The sequence below is a fragment of the Camelus dromedarius genome, chromosome 21, assembly GCF_036321535.1.
Source record: "Camelus dromedarius isolate mCamDro1 chromosome 21, mCamDro1.pat, whole genome shotgun sequence".
Classification (NCBI taxonomy): Eukaryota; Metazoa; Chordata; class Mammalia; order Artiodactyla; family Camelidae; genus Camelus; species Camelus dromedarius.
Window position 1 is genome coordinate 8,047,399 of NC_087456.1, and position 22,439 is coordinate 8,069,837.

Below are 22,439 nucleotides of genomic sequence, written 5' to 3' on the forward strand. Positions count from 1 at the left end.
CCCCTCCTCTCAGTGTTCTGTGGATTCTGACAGCTAAGTGCTGTAAACTAGCTAATGGGCAGGAAAACGTGTGGTTAAGATACTTGGTGTGTTGGATTCTGGAGCCCTGTCCTTGACTTTGTATATTGTACCTGAATCAGTGAGTTACAAGTTCTGTGTGACTTTACAAGAAGAAGCCTGTGTCTCACTCTGTTCCTGGTGCAGGGCCTCTAAATAACACCCTCTCTGCCCCTCTCTTCCCGCTTCCTGTCGGCGCAGGCTGTGTGGGTACCCCCCGTTTTATTCCAACCACGGCCTTGCCATCTCTCCTGGTATGAAGAGTCGCATCCGAATGGGCCAGTATGAATTTCCCAACCCGGAGTGGTCAGAAGTGTCAGAGGAAGGTAAGGGGCTGACATGTGCGTGCGCGTGTGTGCGGGACATCTGTCTCACGTGGGTGGTGTGGTTGTGGGTCTGCACCTGGCCCACACCTGCTGGACGTGCCCTGCCTGTGTAAAGGGCTTGCAGCAAAGCCAGGGGTGTGGGGTGTTCAGGGCTCTCGGGTGGTGGAGCCGTTTTGGTCCTCAGGGCCAGCTCCTCAGCAGCCCCCTCTGAGTCTGGTTTCCCCCTGCAAACCGTGGGAAGAGCAGGAGGAAAGGGGCCCCTGAGCCGTCTCTGTCCCCTGCCCGCGCCCTGCTTCCCCCACAGTGAAGATGCTCATCCGGAACCTGCTGAAGACAGAGCCCACCCAGAGGATGACCATCACTGAGTTCATGAACCACCCCTGGATCATGGTGAGCCGGGCGGGCTGGAGGGGCCCGGGTTCACGGGGACAGTCCCTCAGGACTCCACCCTGTCCCAGGTTTTCACTCGGCCCTTCTCTCTCCCCTCAGCAATCAACGAAGGTCCCTCAAACCCCACTGCACACCAGCCGGGTCCTGAAGGAGGACAAGGAGCGATGGGAGGATGTAAAGGTGAGGGGACACTGGTCGAGAGGGGCTCGGGGGCCCACAGGGCGCGTGGGTGTGGAGGTGGTGCTGGCGCCGAGGGCGGGTTCCACGCCCTCTCACCCCAGGGCGCGTCTGTTACAGCGGGAGCAGCATCTCTGAGCGCTTCCCTGACCACGCTGTGGGCAGAGGATGCTTTGTTGGGTTTAACTTGGCCGTGGCTGTTTCCTCCAAGCCCTCTACTCCCTGGGTCTCTAAAGGGACTTGAAAGGCCACCTGGTACCATCTCCTCACTTCATGTATGAGGAAACTGAGGCCCAGAGAAGGGGGTGACCCGTCGAGGGTCGTGCAGCTGGTGACTGGTGGCGCGGACGAGAACCCCGGTGCCCTGCCTTCCCGTGGGGTCGTTGGAGGGCTCTCTGGGAGCGGCGCTGACCCAGCCCTGGGCCCGAGCCAGCCCACCCTCTGTCCCTGCCCCTGCCCTGTCACCCTCGTCCCACCCCTGCTATGTCTCTCACTTCTCGCGGCTCTGCCGGTGCACCCCCCACCCCTCCAGGAGGAGATGACCAGTGCCTTGGCCACGATGCGGGTCGACTACGAGCAGATCAAGATAAAAAAGATCGAAGATGCGTCCAACCCTCTGCTTCTGAAGAGGCGGAAGAAGGCTCGGGCCCTGGAGGCCGCAGCCCTTGCTCACTGAGCCGCTGAGCCTGCCCAGCTCTACTGGAGGACAAGCAATAACTCTCGACCCGAATATATTTTTCAAATGAAGAGACACAGAACTGTCCACTTCCGCCTCCCCTCCTCCTTGGCTGCGTGGAGCCTGGACCTCGTCAGAGGCTGAGTTCTGGCCGCCCCCGCGAGGGAGCCGCTGGGAGGCCAGGAGGGCGTGGAGAGAAGGAGCGAGATGCTCTTGGACCTGGGCTCCTTCTGCGATTTTATCAGTAATTTGACTTAGAATTTTTATGAAACCTCTTTTATTGTTCTTTCCCTCACTCTCGCCGCTCCTCTCCCCCAGACCCCTGCCTCTCTGGACCCTGCAAGGGTTTGGGGTTTGTTCAAGGGTGTTTGTGGAGACCGTGATGGGGAGCGTCCCTGTGTTGTCCCATCTGCCCTCTCCGATTTCCCACTACAGCCCGGTCCCCAATGGCTGAGGCATCCTGGGAGCTGCAGGCCACGGAGAGCTGGGGCCAGGCGGCCGCCCCTCTGCTGCTGAGCTCTCAGACGCCACCAGTGTGCCAGGCAGATGGGAGTGAGTGTGGGTGGGTGTGTGTGTGTGTGTGTGCCCGTGCGCGTGTGCCTGGGTCAGGGCCTGGGCTTGTGCATTTGAGGGGCCAGGGGCAGGCAGGGCTGCGGAGGGGGGCCCCCCGTGGCTCAGGAATCCTCTCCCTCCTCGGGCCTGCTCTGCCCGCGTCGGGCCTGCCGAAGTGCCTGGGAAGCCTGTCCAGATCCTGAGCCAGGCCGTCGTGCCCGCCTCTGTGAGCTGGTTCCGGGGGGGGGTGGAGAGGAGTGACTTAGCCCCCGCCCGGACATCCGGAAGACTGGAGCCCCGCCCCGGGACCCGGCTCCCCTCTCAGTGCTGGGCCGGGTCCTCTGCGGCGCTGATATACCGAGTCACCTCTCTGCTTCCCCTTCCTGCCATTATTAACCCATTTTCTTTATTTTCTGACATTTTAGCCATTTCTCAGCAGGCCCCCTCTCAGCCCTCGGGGGTGAGCCTGGGCGGTTTATGAATGACACAGAGCTGCTGCCTTTCCGGGCCTCCCGGGGTCCGGGGGCGTCGGCCAGCGAGCCCTGTGGTCGAAGGCAGCACCGCTTATGTGGCCCTGCTGTAAACTCCGCCGTGTGGCCCTGAGGGTGGGGGGGGGGGTCTTCGCACCAAAGATGTCCCGACTCTGCCCCTTCCCCATCAGCCGCCGTGCCCCCACCCCAAACAACTCAGCATCGCGTGTCCAGGCCAGTGAGGGGGTGGGGTGGGGAGCCCCCACGTATGCATGAGGAGCAGTGTGAGGAGAGGCCCTCTGTGCCATGGTCCCTTGGGGCAGGGGTGGCACTAATATTTCAGCTTTCATCTCCCTCAGGGGCAGGGTTTGGGGGTGGGGGGTGTCCAGGGTCTTCTCTGGGCAGGGGGGAGGGCTCTGAGGACCTGCAGTGCCTCCCTGACTCTGACGGTGTGTCCAGCACTCAGATTGTTGTAAACTGTTGTTTTGTATGAGCAAAATTGTCTTTACTAAACAGATTTAATAGTTGAAATGTTTTCTTTCTCTTCCTTCATGGGGCTCAGCCCCTCGACTCCCCCACCTCTCTTATCCCCATGCGTGGAGATCCGTGTTGTGAGTGGGGAGGGCAGGGTCCTGGGGTCCTGGGAGAGGAGAGGAGGGCCTCCTGGGTGAGAGGGAGCCAGTGCCCGCCCCGTTGAGGGCCTGGCTGGGGTGGGATGTGTCTGGTGTGGGTTCGTGAAGAGCAGGGCCGGTGACACCCACGGGTGGAGACCCGTGCCCATCTACCAGGTACTGAATCAGGGGCCAGGCGCCGGCACCCTCAGCCTGGGGGGCCGGCTGGCGTGGGGGTCCATGAAGAAGTTGGTGGTGTTGGTGAGTTGGTTCAAATTCTGGGAAAGAGACCAGAGGAGCAAGTTGCTGTAGTTCCTGGAAGTGCCAGGAGGGGGTGACAGGGGTCAGGCAGAAACCAGAATACTCTTCGCTGGACCTGGAAGGGGCCCCAGGGCTCGTGTGACTGATTCCCCTTAACTGACAGATGGGAAGACTGAGGCCCAGGGGTGGGCTATTTGGGGTCACGCAGTGAATTGGTTTGCCGTAGAGTCTAAGGTGGAAATTGGTCTACCGACCCCACTGCTCTTCCTCCCAGTCAGATGGAAAATGGCCATAGACAGTTTCACCTGCGTTTTCTCACGTGCTCCTCAGAGCTGTCAGGGGAGGAAGGCAGGGTGGGACTGTTATCCCTGTTTTATGAGGAAACCCACTGAGGGTGAGGGCATGCGCTGGGGGTCACAGCTGACTGGTTTGGGCTGGAACTCGGGATCCCCAAGGCCTGGGGTCGTCCTCAGACCCAGCATCCCAGCTGGAGGGGAGGCCCTCCCTTCCCCCCAGGCATCTGAGGGTCGCATCTCCACTCCTCAGGCTCACGGGAGAGGCAGGTGTCCCTGGTGGCCCCTTGAATGGGTTGCTGTGGTTGGCTTCTCTCTTGAAACTCTACCCATCACTCTAGAAACCACTGCTCAAATGAAACAGCATGAGGTTTTGCTTTCAGAGAAATCCAGTCATGTCTGCTTACGTAGGTCTCAGAGGTGCTAAGCACCTGGGGGACGAGGGAATGAGGGGAGCTAGGGTGGGAATTGGGATGTGGGTGGGGGGAAGGGCGCTGTCAGCACTCTGCTGTCTTCGGAGACCTTTCCGTTGCTGTGCAATACATTTTGTGGCTTAAGCCAGCACAACTTTACTAAGTTACAGTCCTGAAGTCAGAAGTCTGACATGGTCTCACTGGTCTAAAATCAAGGTCCCAGCAGAGCTGTGTTCCTTTTTAGAGGCTTTAGGAGATGCTGTGGCCTTGACTTTCCAGCTTCTAGAGGCTTTGGCCTGTGGCCCCCTTCTCCATCTGCAAGACCAGCAGCATCGCATCTCTCTGGCCCTTCCGTTGTCACCTCTCTGACCTAGGCAGGAAGGAGTCTGCACTTTTAAGGACTTGTGTGGTTAGATTGGGCCTACCCAGGTGATCCTGAGGTCCTGCACTGTAACCTCATCTGCAGAGCCCCTTTGCCGTGTCAGGGTAAGGTGTTCAGGTCCAGGGATTGGGATGCGGGCATCTGTGGGGCCACTGCTCCACCACAGAGGCCTGTCTGGCAGCCTTCTCGTCCTCTTGCCCTGCATCTTAATTAGCACTTGTGTTGTGCTTCCTCCTCCATCTGGGTCAGCCCAGCTCATGATACTGGGGTTCAGGGAAGGTGGCTGGGGTGAAGGGCAGGAGGGGTCTTGGTGGGGTGGGGGGAGAGGCAGCTTCTGCTCCACTGAGTAGAGCTGTTGCCTTTTCTATGGAACGGGGGGGGGGGGGGCCTCCGTGGCCCCGCGGCTATTGTGAGGAGTGCAATGAGATGCCTCAGGTGCCCGGTGGCCTTTATCACTACGTGTATCCCGCTCTGGGGGGGCTGCTTTCCCAAGAAGGCCCAGGGAACCTGAGGCTTGGAGCAGGCTTGGTGGTCTTGGCTCCTGTCCTCAGCCTGAGGGCGTGTCCTGTGCCTGGGGGTGAGGAGGCAGTTGGGTTGGTAAACAATAACAGAAAATTTGGGGTTTTCCTTTGACTGCGCTGGAGACAGGAAGTGCGGAGGGCTGTGAATGACGAGTGAGTAGAGTGGGTAGGCCGGGCTGGCTCAGGGTGTGAAGGAAATTCAGTTCTTCAAGGGAGGAGGGCGGGGTTGGTGAGGCTGGGGAAAGCGGCTGTCTCGCCTGCCCTGTGAGTGTAAACAGACCTGCTGGGCACGTTGCAGGTGGGCCCGAGGGGCTGGACTGGGCCTGGGGGACAGGCTGTGTGCTCTCAGCCCTGGAAGTACAGCTCCTCCCTGGCTCTGTCTCTTGAAGCCCACGTTTGGGGGCCCCAGCCACCCCAGGGGGAGCCTGGCTGAGTTTGGGAGTAGCCACTCTTTGGAAGGGACACCAGGCTCTACTCTGAGGGGCCTTTTGGTGACATCCTCTTCTTTCCCCTGCACTCAATTGGACCAGTGTGGAGACCAGCCAACATACTAAATCACGCGATACCCAGGCGCTTACTTGACTCACTGTGCTTTGGGAAAAAAACTAAGACCCGGTTCCTGCCCGGTTCCTAGTCAGTAAGAGACAAAACCCACGTGCAACCGTCAGAGGCCTCCCTTTTGCTGCATCCACGGCCCGGACGCATGCATTGTGGTCTGAATCAATCCATTCAAAAGTGCTCCAGGAAAGGGTGTGCCATCCAAACCCAAGTGGCTCAGGGCAGCCTCTTAGGGCCCTCTGGGTTTTGAGACTGGAGGAGATCCTGGATCCTGGGTCCTCGTCTGGATGAAGCCCTCAGTCCCTGCCTTGCCCTCCACCCCTCGGCCGTGAGGCTGAAACATGGCCATGCCAGGACTCTGAGAGGAGGGAAGCACTCCCGGGGGGCGGGGGGCAGGGACAGGGTCCTCCCCTAAACAGGCCACCCGTCTCACGGTCAATGCCGCGGCCTCCTGTGCCTGAGCTGCGCGTGGGGAAGACCCCCAGCCTCCCTCCGGGAACAGAGACGCCACGCTCCGACTCAGTGCATCTCAGGCACCTGCCATGTGTGATGCCCAGCACGTGGGACCTCGGGGAGACACAGATGAGTCAGAAGTGGGTCTGGCCCTCCTGGGGCTCAGGCTAGAGGCGTCAGTGGGTTTGGACGTGACAGAAGGCAGGGAGAATCAGCACTTTTGTGAAACGGACAGAGCAGGTGGCTGTGGTGTCGGGGGTAGGTCTATTCTGGCAAAGGCTTAGGAGCCCTTTGAGCTGGCAGATCTGCCAAATTTGATGGTAGAAAAAGAGGGAACAGCGTGGTGGAGATGTTCGCATCAGAGTTCCACTCTGGTTTGTACAGAGTCAGAGTCAGCCCTTCCTTTCTCTGAGCCTAGGCCCACACCTTCTGTCTTCTCGTCTGCGATGCCGTCTGCTCATCGCTTCAGCCTGGCCTTTGGCCGTCGGTCCTCTGAGCGGGAATCCTGACTGACCCCATCGACAAGGGTTGTCCTCAGTGTTTTCTTTCCGTTTTATCTCTTCGGCCCCTTCAACCCGGAGTCCCCTCCTTTACCATCCATGCTTGTTTACCCCAAATTGAAATTTGGGAACATAGCCCGATAGGGATTTCCCCATATATTCTTTTTTTTTTTAATTAAGGTGTAGTTGATTTATATTATGTAAGTTTCAGGTGTACAACATAGTGATTACAATTTTTAAATATTCCATTTATAGTAATTACATGATATAGGCCGCATTCTCTGTGCTGTACAATGTATCCTTGTAGCTTACTTATTTCACACATAGTAGTTTGTACCTCTTACGCCCCTCCCTTTCTCCTCCTCTCCCCATCCCCTCCTAGTCTTAAGGTCATTAATTTTAAGAGTTATGGTTTATTCGGGGCACTTTCTGAGGACTTCCCACCCCGGAGGCAGCCTCTCAGATTGCTGGAAGGGACTGCTCTGCAGAGGTAGACTGATAAATAACTAAAATTTGCAGATTATGCAACAATGAACATGTACAGCTTTTCCTAAAATTTTCTAGTGGTTTTCTTTTTCCTGGTATTTAAGTAAAATGGTCATTAATTTTTAAAGAATCCTTACAAGGTGTTATATCTTAGACCATTTTTTAGTTACACATTTTACACGTCATTATACAGAAGGATCACGTTACAGGAGATTGGGGAGGTCCTCGAAAAGTGGGGTGAATGGCTGTCAAGGCCTCCTTACTCCTCCCCCCTCTGAGTGTCACTGAAAAGCCGAGTTCTCTGCAGGCCTTTCTAATCCCTGTTCACCACGATCCCTGCACCACACGTCAGTATACTAAGCCTGAAGCCCTTGAGAGCTTCCCTGTAACAAATACAGCTTTTAGTGTACCTAAGCTTCCACACTTTTTATTTTTCACACACCAACCTCTCCAGCCTGAGGTTGCCTTGAAAAGTCCATCCATCCTCTGGAGGGAGTAATTATTGTTGCTCTGAAGGAAAGTTACTACCTAGAGCCTCTGTCCAGGAGGTCTTGGCTGTCAAGGCTGCAGGATCTCAGGTGGGGCCGCTAGTGGGTGGCTAATCCCCGGAGCCAGGAACCTGCACTTGGTAAATCATTTTTAGGGGCCAGGATGCCATGCAAATGCATTCATTTGCGTAGCTTTCTTGCTCTAAAGGACAGTGAAGTTTCCGACCCCATTCAACACCCCTGCCAGGATTTGCAAGTGAAATACTGGGACTGGCTTTCCCCCTTTGCTATCCCCCTCCTTTCACGATTCCTCTCCTCCCCTGGGTTTTGTTTCTGCCCCTCAGGCTCTGTGTGACCAAATACTGCTCTTGACCTCTCTGATCCTAGGGGAGCAGCGTTTGCGGGCCCTGAGATGCAAAGTACGGCAAAGGTCATGCAAATGAGCCCACAGTCTGAGTGGCTCTGGCCCAAGGCCAGGCCAGTAGCTAGCTCAGGCCACTGCTGTCTGGAACCATGTGAAACGTGACCTTGTTCCTTCCTCAGTTCAGGCAGCTGCTGGTCTCTTGTTCCTCAAATAGAGCTTCCTGAGGGCTCTGAGGCCTCAAGGTTCACCCTCTGATATGGAGACCTGTGGTTCTGAATTCACCGATCAGGGGTTTATTTTTCCAAGAAATCACAATCTCATCTGACTCTGAGACCAAAACCTTGGTTAGTTGTGACTGCTGCAGGGAGATCTGGTTTTTGCTGTGAGACCTAGGGGGGCTGATGGTTTTCTGGCACTCAGCTGTCTCCTTTTCTGGTCAGAAACCCGTCTTACGGAAATGGTCCTCATACTGAGACTCTAACCCTACCTCTCACCCCACCCACTCACCCACAGAGGGGACAAGGGCAAGAGGGAAGGCAACAAGGGCTAGCCATTCTCTGAGCCAGTCTGCAAGGAAAAGGAAGAGGTAGACCAGAAACCCAGTCTCACCCACCTATTCCAGGTTCTGAGGATGGTGGCCAGCCCAGCCCAGGTGTGCAGTGTGTGCTGGGTGAATGGATGCATCTAACGGACAATTAATGCAAGCAATTCTAGTCTTGCCAACATCAAAGAAGTTATATACACATGTAATTATATACACATACAGAATGAAATGTGGAAGTTTAACTTCAAGACCGCTCCTCAGTCAACTGTGCCAACTCCCTTTTCAGAATAACTACTTTTAACAGCTTGATTTGATTTTTTTATTTTGGAGTTTTTTTTGGGGGGGGGGAAGGTAACTAGGTTTATTTATTTATTTACTTTTTTTAGATAAGGTACTGGGGATTGAACCCAGGACCTCATGCATGCTAAGCATGCGCTCTACCACTGAGCCATACTTTCCCCCTTGATTTGATTTTGATTTTGATTTTATCCAACTTTGCCAAAAAACTCTAATTATTTAGCTACATACATATATGCTCAAAAACACACGTGAGAAATTTCTTTAAAGGATATGACAAGTATAAATGGTATCATTAGGCAGATTGTTCAGCAACTTGATTTTTAAAAAAATTGTGGTAAAATGCACATAACATAAAACCTACCATCTCCACCATTTTTAAGTGTAAAGTTAAGTAGCGTTATATTTACACTGTTGTGCAGCCAAGCTCCAGAACTTCAAACCTGTTAATCAACATGCTTTTTTTGAATTAGCATCTGTTAGTGGTTGTCTGTGACTGAACTCAGAACTGTCACATTCATTTTTAACGGCTGCAGAGTATCCCATAGTGTGGATGTGCCATAATTTATCTGCTGTTCGGGGATGTCTCATTTCTATTCATGTTGCAAACATCTAATACAGTATCTTTGTGTACATGTGTAATGATTTCTGTAGGGTATGTTCCTAGAAGTGGAATGCTTAAAGGCCACACACATTGTAGGGTTTGGTAAGCACTGCCAAAGAGACAGTATCAATTTATGAATGGACAAACTTTGTACATTGCTTTTTGAATGAGAGGCCCATGAAGGGATTTGCTGTCAGCTGTGGGGCAATCTGGGGACAGAGTAAGTCAGCTGAGATAAAGAGCATGTTCGAAGCACTTCCCCAAACATAGATGCGTACCCTTGGCTACACTCTGGGCGACTGGAAAAGTCAGGTCTGGAGAGGGCAAGGGGATTCCTTCAACCTCCCGCCACATCAGCAGCTCTGCTCGCTCAGTTACGGTTATTTGCATAAATTTTGGATGTATAGGCAGAATGGCTCAAAGACAATACTGAGGTTCAGCCTAACCCAGCCTCTGACTTGTGTTTGATCTGACCCACTGCTCAGACTTGGAAACCAGTGGCCCTGGTGGGAACACCGAGGAGATGACAGCGTACAAATGACTTCGACATACGAAAGACGGGTGGGTGCTGTAAGGGAGGCCTGGGGTGCCGTCGGGGGTTACCCCTTCCCACAGGAGGAATAGCGCCTCTGATTAGGGGGACTGGGGAGAGAAAGGCACATGATGGGAGGCTCTGACTCGGGGTCCTAGGTGTTGTGGGGGACACAGGAGATGTGCAAGGATTTTTTTCTTACGATGCAGGAGCTCAACCACATTTCCCCCAAAACCCTTTTTGGGACACTGATTGTGTCTAGCCCTCTGCTGATGACTGAGTTTGAGATCAGGCTTGTGACATGGCGGGTAACGGCCCAGCTGCACACTGCACAGGAGACAGCTTTGGAGTTATACTCAACTGGGTTCACACTATGGACAAGTGACTTGACCTCTCTGAGCCTCAGTTTATCAATGAGTACAATGGGGATAATCATTGTGGCACCCCACAATTATTAATTAAATATTACTATTTAGAATACTTAATTATAAGGCTGTGTCCACAGACCTCCAATTACAGCATAATCATCCAAGGGCCCTGGCTGCTTGCTATGAAATCCACTGTTGCATCTGCACTGAGACCATCCTCCCCTCCACCTGTCCCCAGCCAATGACTGGGCACAGCAGGGATGCTAAGGCACATCGGTTCCTGGGGGAACCAGGACCCCAGTGACGGCTGACTTTGGTTGGAGGATTCCCTGGCAACTCTGTGAAACACCCAGGATGCCTGTGTCCAACCTTCTGTACCTGGTTCCTCGATGGCATCAAATATGATCTGATGGCTCTCCCTGCCTGACCCGGCTCCCACCCTATTTTCTCTCATAAAGGCATCTCCCCTAGTAAAAAATGCTTGCATGTTTAATCTCATTGTGTCCTCTGCTTCTCAGAGGACCCAGACTAACACAGCCAGAGCACTGACCTCATCTGGTTGTTGTGAGGAGCAAACGAAAATGGTGTGAAAGTCATGTAAAAGCTTGAGCGTAATGCCTGGCACACAGCACTTCTTACTGTAAATCACAGTAAGTCGTCTTATTACTGTTTCAGCGTGAGCAGGTGCCTTAACTAAAAAGGAGACTTTGGGTTTGGGATCTAGGAACATGTCTTCCTGCCCCTTCCCTGCCCCATTTGCTCCTCAGCCTTCTACCCCACTGACCCACACCCTCGTGTCCTTTCATAACCCACTGACCCTGCAGGTGCCCTAGGTTGGCCCCCGGTTGCTCTCTGCCCGGGCCGAGGTGTAACGCTTTGTGGCTTTGGCTGGGAAAGGCTGCTCTAGTATCTGCGGTGGGGATGTTCAGATCCACTGGGTCTGTGGCTGTTTGGCCCAGCAGAGAGGACCCCCGCCCATGCTGGGACGTGACTTGCTGGAGGCAGCGTGAGTACTGCGTGGGTCCCTGGAGGGCATCGGCGGCCCAGGCAGAGCTGGGGGCCAAGGGAGGATGTTGGGAAGACAGTGTGCCTTTGGGCGAAACAAGCCATGAGAAGCGAGGGTGAGTCACAGGGTTTCTCTCAAAACTCCCATGCCCATGGTGTCTAGAAAGAGCTGAAAATGGAGCCCGCCAGCCCCAGCCTCAGCCCCAGTTCTGAGAATGCATCCCCCACCCCCCTCCCACAGCTGCCAAAATTAATCAGGCCCCTGCCTTCGGGGGTGAAAACTGCTGGGTTATATCCCAGCAAAGGAGGCCCCAGAGATCAGGGCTGATTGGAAGGAAATGTGAGAAAATCCGTGTCTAGGTTGGGTTTCGAAACCTGATTCTTTCTGCTCACACCAGCAAAGAAAATGTGGCTTGAGTGGTTGGTACAGGAGAGGCTGTATGATGTGGTGTGGGCTGGCGCCCTGGACTCTGACAGATTCAGGTCACGTTTGGCCTCTTCCACTTGCCAGTTCAAGGCCTGAAACCTCTGTTAAGCCTCAATTTCCCATCAGCGAAACAGTGACAGAGGGCAACGCTGTCAGTGTTTTGTGAGAATTAAATAGCTGATTGGTGTAAACCCTTGGCCCAGTTCCTGTAAACCTCTCCACACAGTGAACAAAGAAACCTCCCAGCTCTGTTTACAGGCCCCCATTCCCCTCTGTCACCTTCTTTTGTGGAGTATGACCTCCAACAACCCTATGAGATAGTGATATTAATATCCCCATTTTATAGATTTGTAAACTGAGGCACAGCTTGATTAAGTACCTGGAAAATAATCCTTTATCGTCCAGGACCCTGATGTTCAGCAGAAGTTTATAGGTTGCTTGGAACACCTTCCAAGGGCAGTGAAGTCATCTGAGGCTCAGAGAGGCTCACGGCCACTTGTCAGCGGACAAGCCACAACAGTCATGGACCTGAGGGGCTGGAAGGGCACCATGCAGGCCCCTGGCCCCCAGGCCCCCAGGATACAATGCTCCTCCTTCAGATATCTGCACAATGTGTTTCCTTTATGTTCTGTTCATGTGTCACTTCTCCAAAGACGCCTACCTTTATAGCTCAAGTTCAAACTGCAGGCTTCCTTCCCACCCATGACTCCTCACTCTGGGCACTGGATTCCCCTCCGTGGATTTAAATCATTTTTATTGAAGTATAATGTACATACTGAAAATTCCCCTACGTAATCCACCCCGCCCCACCCCATAGATCTGATCACTTTCTAAAAATCTGTATAACATTCATAATGACTGGAACGTAAGCTCCACCAGGGCAGGAGTTAGTGTCTGCTTTATTCACTGATACAACCCCAGTGCCTGGCACACAGCAGGTCCTCAGATATTTGTTGAATGTTGGCGGGAACCTAGCAATGTCCAGGACTCAGCAGAGAGTGAAGGTGCACAAGGCGGAGCCCCGGCCTCCCTGACAGTTTCGAGGAGGCAGCAGCAGGCGCTGAATGACTAAGTGCCAAAGAGTGTGGCAGAGGCGGCGGCACGTGCTGCGGCCGGGAGCCGTCCCCAGAGGTCAGTGAGACCCAGGGAAGGCCTCCTGGGGGAGGGCAGCTGGCACTCTGATGCTCTGAGCTCTCCTGTCACCTGAGACAGCGCCTCCTTCCCTGACACAAGGGAAGCCTTCCCTCTGTCAAACTCCAATCCCCCTGGCTGCTGTTTGAACCCATTTCCTCTTGTTCTGCCCTCAGTGGGTCCTGTGGCAAGAACCGCACTAACCATTCCGACCCATCTCATTCCTCAACCTGAGGTCCTCGCAGGCCCAGCAGGGGCTGCCACAAAGTGCCCACAGACTTGTGCAGCCTGGGAAGGGCAAGCCAGAAGCCAGAGTAGAGCAAATGCATGGAGAGGCTGTCCCTGGCACCAGAGGGAAAGCCGACACGTGGCGGATGCTCAGCACATATCAGACGAGTGGACAGATGAAGTTGAGGGCGAAAAGATGCCCTGAGAATTCCTTCCAATGACATAGCTTCTGTCTAGACTTCAGCGGCTACATCATGTCAACACATTTTTGGTTGTTGTTTCATTTGATTATTTATTTGTGTTCAATATTTTATATTTACATACTTTTTCTCCAAATAGAAGCTTCCAAAACTGTATTCATTGTGATAAAAGATAACTGAAAAAAAATAAATAAGAAAATCAAGGAAAAAAGAAAAAAAGTGGGGAAGGAGGAGGGTGCCCCCAGAAGCTCTTATGCAGTGGGGCTGAGGAGAGCTGAAACCCAGACATTTAAAACCCCCCCGTTGTCTACAGGGTAAGTGGAGTGTCACGATTCTTAGGGGGAACTAAGACCCCATAAAACTACTCTGGTTTGTATCACTCACTCCTATCCAGGCACGTCAGGCAACAAGCTGAGTGATGGACCTCCTGAGGGCATCCTGGAATCACACTTTTCATGCTTGCCCCCTTAAACTTTAAACTTTTACTTAAACTTTTAAAGCCTTAAACTTTTACTTAAAAGTCCCTGTCCTGAACCCCTGAATAGCTCCAGATAGCGCAAAAACCAAAGGGGAAGATCTCCTTTAGGTCCTGTGGTCTCAGAGAGGTAATATTTTTTATCTGTTTTCATGAACAGAAAATATGTAATTATTTTTTCTCATTTCTCAAAGCACATTTGCCACTGTTTTCATTGGCTCTCTACTGGAGTTCCATGAACTCTGTAGCTTGTCACCAACCCCAGAGTTTACTCCCCCCTGCAGGAAGGAGTTCTGCAGCCGTCAGAAGCCACACCCCTTTCCTCTTGGTTTGTCCTCTGTGACCCGGAAGAGTGGCGAGTGATGGCCACTTTGGAATTGTCCTGGGAGGCCTTCAAGGTGAAACTAAAGGAGCTTCAGGTTCAGAGCCCTGACTTTCATGGGCCCTTTTCTAATCTGGTGTCAGTAACTTTTCATTTGTTTTTTTCTTAAAGACAGCCTCCAAATTATTGCTAGCTTTGGGCCTCACAAAACCTAGATCCCTTGCTGCTTGTAATCCAGTGCAGCAGAAAAGGCTGGCTGTATACTGCAGCTTCCCGCTCCTTCCATGGCTGTTGCTGGGAAGTGGCTGCCCAGCCAGGGGCTACATTTTCCAGTCCCTCGGCTGAATTCCAGTCAGTGGAATGCGGGCAGAAGGGATATGCCCACTGTCCCCAGGCCTGACCTATTAAAACCTCCCATGAATTTTCCAGTTTCCTTTCTACCGTCTCTTCTGGTCGCCATGTCGTCATTCAAGACAACCATGGAGGCCCTGGGTTGATGCTAGTGAAGTGAATTAAGAGTTTGTGCTGACCAGAGCCTACACTGGATGCTGAGTGGGGCCTCCTGTTTTGCTCTGTGGTTGTCACAGCCCTGTTGGGGGCTGGCTCTGCACCCCAGTTGTTGGAGTAGAAGCCCCCAGCTCTGTTTCTGAGCTGCGGTGTGAGGTAGGCGGGACTGGAGAGCTCCCACTGGGACCCACTGACTATTCCTCCGATCAACCATACTTCAAGTAAAAAAAAAAAAATGAGTCTGACCCATTTTTGATGTTTGACTGCTGACATCCTTCGAACTGACAACTCCCCTTTCCTCTTCTGCCCCCATGAAATTAGCTTAAGCACACCCTCCTTTGGCACTGGCAGGAGGTTCCAACCATGCAGCCTGTGCCTGGGAATCCTTAGCAAGCCCGGTCACCTGTCATCATGAAACCCCAAGCTCCTGCTCTCTCCCAAGCCATTCATGGACCTGTTTGGGAAGCTGCCCGCTTCCCCCAGAAAGCCTTATGTGAATAAAAAAACCTTTCCATGCCCTCTTGGAGGGTGTGTGTGTTTAAGTGGAGGTACTGGGGATTGAACCCAGGACCTCGTGCATGCTAAGCATGAGCGCTGCCACTGAGCTATTTCCCTCCCCTTGGCATTATCAGTCTTGCCATCTGAACCACAGTTTGGGTGTGTGTGGGTCCCTCTTGTCTCTGAGGAGTGACTATAACACACAGCCTCCATCAGCATGAGTAGCTGTGTGGAACAGAGTTCTCTCTGTGTCTCTCCCTGCCCCCCCCCACCACTGATGCCCCTTCTGCACACGTTCTTTCTGAGAGTGAGAAATTAATTTCTGTTGTGTTAAGTCACTGAGATTTCAGAGTTAATCTGTGACAGCAAGCTAGTATTACCTAAACTAACATACTCAATAATAGAGGTGACTCTCTAGGTCTAATCATGTCTAATCCCAATTAATTAACCCTAGGTAGCTTCTGGGAAATCTGAAGAAAAAAATCATAGGATCTCTTTCTGTCTTGAGAGAAGTTGCTGACTCTTCATCTAGCAAAGAGATTGTGGGTAACAAAGCCATTTGATTCAGGATACAGTAATAAAGATGCTGTGATTCTGGAAGGATGGATTATTTGTTTTATAGTATTAATTTGAATTCATTCATTCATTCATTCATTCATTCATAGTATTTTCCTACAGAAATAAAGGGAGAGGGAGGAGATGATTATCATGTGTTATAAATATATGCAAGATCTTGTGGTAGCTCACAGCGGAAAAAAAAATGTGACAATGAATACATGTATCTTCATGTATAATTGAAAAATTGTGCTCTACACTGGAATTTGACACAACATTGTAAAATGACTATAACTCAATAAAAAAAAAATGTTAAAAAAAATTAAAACAATAGGAGAAGGCGGGGAAAGAAGGAAGCCAGTACAGCAAAATCAACCATCAAATAAACACCCCAGGCATGGGGTCACCAACGCCCAGGGGAGCTACTGGTCAGGAACTTCCCTACCCTCCCTCCTTTCTGTGAGTTCTCCCGTTGCCTCTCTCTACCTCTGGGCCGGAGTGGGATGCTAGATTATTGAACCGACGGCGTGTGAGCAAGCCGAGGACGAGGCAGCCGCCGCTGGGATCCGGGGGAAGGCTCGTTTACGTTTCACCTTTCCGACGCGATGCCGGTTGTCATGACGGTGCTTAGGGAGACACCTGAGTCAGGAAGTGTCTGTAGATGTGGGTGCAGAGTCATATTTTAGAGGAGTCTTCAAGTCACTCCTGGGAAACAAAGCACCCCAGATCAGAGGCTGATTTGAGGCTGGACTGTCAGTGGGTCATATTGCTTAGGGCAGAGAAATTCGGGCTCCCTCAACAAAACAAGCAGATGCTTTTACATGGTGCCTGTGGTGTGTGTGTGTGGGGAGGGCAGACTTGAGGTCTTTCTGGTCTAGAAAAGCTACTTGTTTCATATGGTCACTGGACTGGTGCTTTAAGTCTTCTATTCTCATCCTATATCTTTTTTCTGAGTGAACTGACATCCTCTCCTGTGAGTTCAGTTTGTATTTGTATCTAGATGACACCAAGATCTGTGGCAACGTCTTCTGAAATCAAATTCGACATCTCCATTTAGATATCTTAAAGTATCTCGACTGAACATATCCGAAATTGGGCTTTGCATCTTCCCCCCTTTTTTAAACCTGGGCCTCCTCCAGCATTTCCAGTCTCCATCTATGGTACCACCAGTTGTCTCAGAGAGCCTTGATTTCTCCCTTCCCTTCACTCCCCACATCCAGCCAGCCATCAAATCTAATTGATGCTACTTCTGAACGATTGCGCAGATGCGTCTGTGTAATTTCCTTTTGGGTTCAGGCCACTGTCTGTTTTTTTTTTTTTTTCCCAGCTTGGATGACTGTAACAGGGTTTGAACTGGTCGCCCAGTTCCTGGTTGTCTTCACCTTTAATCCGCTATCCACGCAGCAGCCAGAATGCAAATACAATCATGTTATTTCCCTGCTTACCACCCTCCACTGGATTCCTTTAGGATGTGAGTCAACCTCCCTAACATGGCCTAATAGAAACTGTACGGCCTGACCCCTGCTTACTTCTCAAGCCTCGTTTCTCTCTGGCCTCTTCTTACGCTCACACCTTCCCCCTTCTCCACTGTTCCCTCAGCACAGCACACTGTTCCTTTCTCCCTTTGCCCAATTAACTGATACTCATATTTCAGGTTTCAGTTTAAATGTCCTCTCTCCTAGGGAGGCCTTTCCTGATCTGCTGTTGGCTTGCTCCCATCAGTGACTGGTCTTCCAAGTTGCACAACTCCGAGAGGTGACAGTTGTAATGTGTTGTGTGTGGACAGTGCCCCTGAAGTTGTGCAATGCCGTGACCAGGCACACTCATGCTTTGTTCCTCACTGTCATTATTTACTTGTCTTCCCTCCTGGGGCTGCAGGCACCACAGCTGTTTCTCTGCTATCTGCCTGGCACATAATAGAACTCAATCAATACCTGTTGAATTAATAAATGAACCTTTTTTATTGAAGTATAATCGAGTTACAATGTTGTGTTAATGTCTGGTGTACAGCATAGTGATTCAGTCAAAAATATATATATTCCTTTTCATATTCGTTTTCATTATAGGCCATTACAAGGCATTGAATATAGTCCCCTGTGCCATACAGTCGGACCTTGTTGTTTATCTATTTTATATACAGTAGTTAGTACCTGCAAATCCCAAACTTCCGCTTTATCCTTCCCTAATCCCTTCCTCTCCAGTAACCATGAATTTGTTTTCTTTGTCTGTGAATCTGTTTCTGTTTTGTAAATAAGTTCAGTTGTGTCATTTCTTTAGATTTCACATATAGGTGATATCGTATGGTATTTTTCTTTCTCTTCCTGGCTTACTTCACTTAGTATGACAATCTCCAGGTCCATCCATGCTGCTGCAAATGACATTATTTTATTCTTTTTTATGGTTGAGTAGTATTCCATTGTATGTATAAACCATAACTTTAGCCAGTCATCTGTCAATGGACATTTAGGTTGGTTCCATGTCTTGGCTGTTGTAAATAGTGCTGCTGTGAACATAGGGGTGAGTGTATCTTTTCAAATTAGAGTTTCTGCCAGATATATGCCCAGGAATGGGATTGCTGGATCAAGTAAGTGTATTTTTAATTTTTTAAGGAATCTCCATACTGTTTTCCATAGTGGCTGCACCAAACTGCATTCCAACTAACAGTGTAGGAGGGTTCCCTTTTCTCCACACCCTCTCCAGCATTTATCATTTGTGAACTTTTTAATGATGGCCATTCTGACCAGTGTGTGGTGATACCCGAGGTTCATCTTGGTCATCACCTGCTGTCTCCAGTCTCATCTAGTTCACATCTAGGTTTAACAAAGTCATCAAGGACCTCGTTGTTTCCATTATTCTGTCTGCTATTTTCTGCTTGTGATTTATCCTCTTAGACTGACTCCCCTTTTGGTCTCAAGAAGGCCTCAGAAATTCTAGGCTTCCAATGTGGACAACAATCAGAGGCAGAAAAAAAAGCCTAATTTTCTTGTTTATAAGAGTAAGGAAAACATTTCCCAGTAGTCCTGAAACAAGAGGGAAGCAGGCAGGGCACAACCACTGAAGGAATGACACAGCCATTGAGAACAGGACAATCTGGTTAGAACCAAGATGGCAGAAGGCTTGACCTCCAGTAGACCTTGAGCATCACTGCACAGGTGCCGTGACAGTTCCTAGGCTGACCATAAAAGGTCAAAAAGTGGGCAGGGAGGGGGTGTTTCCTGGAAATCCTCACCCCTTCCCCAAAGTAGTTGGAACAATCATCCTACTCGTTAGCATATGAAATTACTGAGCCCATAAAACCTAACAGCTCTGCACCTTGTGGTCACTCTCTCTCTCTCGCCTTCTGAGACGCCCGCACTCTGTCTATGGAGTGTGCATCTACTTTTACTTTAAACGAAACACCCCACACCTCTCAGTCTTTCTCCCTCTCCCCTTTCTGAGATGGCCCACATTCTGCTTATGAAGTATGTATCTCTTTAGCTGTTTTCCCTTCTGAGTGAGACGGACCCCACTCTGTCTATGGAGTGTGTATCCCTCTACTATGCCTTGCTCTTGAATTCTTTCCTGCATGAGGCAAGAACCTATTCTCCTACAATGGTCCCTCAGCCAACCTCTCTTCATATCTCTTTGACCAGATTGTATCTCAAACCCTTTCCTAAGTCAGTCACTGGACAGGGGAAATAGAATTACCATCAGAGGGGCCCAGCTCCCCTAAAGCACATGGATGCTGACATCTGAACAAGATCAGGGTTTTGTTTAATTTTTTATTATGAGAGAAGGGGAGAATGGCTGCCAACAGCGGCTGCCATGTTCCCATCCCAGTTAGGATGCTAGGTTCTTGAGGTTTAATGCAGAAAATGGAGAGGTGCCATGGGCGCTACCGCTTGCCTTGCCTTGCCTGAGCTGGTGTCCTTGTCAGGATGTGCTGCCTATGCTAGGGCTAACCTGTGGTTGCTACGTTACTGGGACCTGAGATTCTCATTAGAGCAATGGGTTGTGGGTTCAAACACATGATCTTCAAGGCAAGCCCTTACTATGGGCCTGGTATTGTGCTAGGCCAGTAGCACAGTATGTCATGTAATCCCCACCTCAATCTGCAAATCAAGGACTTGTTATCTTCAGATAAGGAATTGAGATTAGGCAATTTACCCAAAGTTAGCAGTAAGTGGTAGAGTGGGGATCAGAAATCCAGTTAGTCTAAGTCTGCTGTGTGTATTTCTACCATTTATATTTCACTATCTCTTTCTTCCAATGTAGAGTTTCCATGAATCTGGGAATAAGCCTCGGTGTGTGACTTAGACCCTTGCTTCTTGAACTGTCTTTAACTAAGAACCAGATTTTTAAAAAATTCCAATCCATTATGGATCAACATTTTAGTAAAATACAGTAACAAGAATTACTAGGAAGACAAAATGGAAAAAAAAAAAGATGAAGAGTTACAGAACACAGGCCCTGTTTCCATGATTGCAATCTAACGAACAGAAAATACTCCGTCAAATTGCTCTTAAGTTTTCCAAGTATTTCCTCTTCATTTCTGTACTTGCCTCACCACAGGCTGGTAACAGACAGTCGGTGGAGCAGCACTGGTCTTCATGAAGGAGGAGTAATCAAATGGCGGCACTTAGGCGCACAGACTGCTTGCTCTTATGCTTGCCCTTAGGACGGTCAGCACACTTGGCTGGCAGGTTGCTCCCACAGCTGCTGATCTTAGTGCTTCTGCTTTATTCCAGTAACTGGAAGTAATAATCCTGCTTGGTTTCTTGGTCTCCAAGGAGAAGATCACAGGATTTTAACCTTACAAAATAGCCTGAATTACCAAGAAGACCACATCTTGGGTGCTTACAAGATAAAGAGATGGAAAGAGTGACAACCACTGGCCTCTACAGAATTGCTTGCCTGGAGGCGTCATGATGCCATTCTAAGTCTTCCGATGAAAAAATGATTCTGTTGATTGTTATCAAAGTTTTATTGTTTGAGCTATGGCGATACAACCACGCACCCCATCCCCAAGGTGGGCTCACAGTTTTGAAAGCACTAGTCTGCTGTGAGTCCCCTTTGCCTGGCAGAGAAATAAAATTACCTCTTTTCGTCTAAGCTCCAAGACCCTTTCTCTGGGTTATTTGGCTTTGTCGGGGATGAGGGCCGATTTTGGGCAACTTTCAGGCCACAATGAGCAGGACTGATTTAGACATTCTGCCTCTATTCTCCTTCCTAGACTGCCACGTGGGATGTCTGATGCTTGGAAGCCTCAACTGAGAAGAGGGTGAGAGAATTACTGGTTGTAATGTTGAGACAAACATCAGAGGAAGAGTTGGACTTTGTACCGCTGTCTTCACGGGGACTTCAGTTTTCATCAACAGACTATTCTTGGGGAAGCTCTTGGTGGTGATTTTCTATCCTCCTGCTCTGTAGTCAGTGATAATATGTGAGACAGAACAGACTTGGGACGTGGAGAACCCACACATCAGAGGAAGGATCTATGTTTGGAGGTTGGATGTGTCATTGGATGGTGACTCATCTTGGCAAAAAATATACGCTTCTTGATTTGAGTGACTCTAGGATTGCGTGTGGTTAAATGCTTGAGCATTGTTTTTTTCTGACGTAAAAATGACTTCACCCTGGGGAGGTTTATTTACAAATAACATTGGTCCTTTTATTTATTAGGAAATTCCAACAAATCCATATTAGGAAATCTTTTATGAAATATGAATCTGTTCCTAAGACTGAGAAAAAGTCAAATGATCATCTGTCCAGGGTACAAAACTCTGAGAACTGTACACATGTGGAAGTAAGAATCCACTAAATGCCCCAGGACACTCAGACTTCTTCTGTCTCTCCCTTTTATTCACAAGTCATTTGCACACTTTTCTCAGTCTTTTCCTTGTACTGCCTTCTATTGACTTCCCTTCTTCTCCCATGAGCCTGATGAACTTCAGTGCCCTCAGGGATGACTTACCCAAAATGTGGCTTTTCAACCCCCATAGATCCAATGACCTTTGCCTCTGCCTTTACTCAGCCATCTGCTCTAGTGGTACAGCCTGGACTTTGTCATTCCTCAAAGCTGCCCTACTTCCAAAATCTCCCCATTTCGTCTTTCCACTCTGTCCCCCACCTCCTCTCCTTGGTGATTCAGATCCTACCACTGCAACTGTCCCTTGATCTCAGCAGGACCTCCAGTCCATTGGCTCATCCACATTATCCCTTTTTATCAGTTCTCTCCTGCCTCCACTGCCCTCATTATTCAGCTTTGAATCCTGGATCTGTCTTTCCGATCAGGCTCTTACCTATACCCTCAACTTCCTCTCCTCTTTGCCCTACTCAACAGCAGAACAATTCTGTCTTCTCTATATTCACCCTAGGCTGCCAAGGGAACCCTGAGATAGGTGATATAATCAGGCAGACCACTTCAAGTCACGATTACCTACCCCAGCTGGGCTCAACACTGCCTGGCAATCTACCATGTTTCTCCAGAGCTGTTTGCTTTCCATGTGTTTTCAAATATCATGTCAAAACTTTGTTCCTCTCCTCAAACCTCTCTTGCATCCTCTCCTCATTATTTACTCTTTTCAGAGAAAATAGAAACCATCTGATGGAAACAACCTCAGCTTCCTGCCGACAAATCTTCAAACCAACCTGCTTTTGTACCCACTGTCCCTACTTCCTTCCTGTTATTCAATGGAGGTGTTCTTCCTCCATTCAAAGCCCTCCGTCCTTGTACCTCTGTGTCCTCCTGCTTTCTGAGCCACCTGTCTGCATCAGTTCTCCCATTCA

At 50.3% G+C, this 22,439-nt stretch overlaps 1 protein-coding gene across 2 annotated transcripts in view; it reads left to right on the forward strand.

The window, feature by feature from the left end:
* Positions 1-21,226, forward strand: part of MAPKAPK2 (MAPK activated protein kinase 2) — a 63,390-nt gene extending 42,164 nt beyond the window's left edge. The window contains exons 7-10 of one of the 2 annotated variants that reach the window (XM_064477127.1): positions 259-383; positions 688-773; positions 873-953; positions 20,884-21,226. In XM_064477127.1, coding sequence (XP_064333197.1) covers positions 259-383; positions 688-773; positions 873-953; positions 20,884-20,904 — 313 coding nt within the window. In that variant the 3' untranslated portion in view covers positions 20,905-21,226. Of the gene's footprint in view, positions 1-258; positions 384-687; positions 774-872; positions 954-1,482; positions 3,180-20,883 lie in introns of those variants that run through there. The other variant, XM_010991340.3, reaches the window with a different exon arrangement.
* Positions 21,227-22,439: the final 1,213 nt, after the last annotated feature.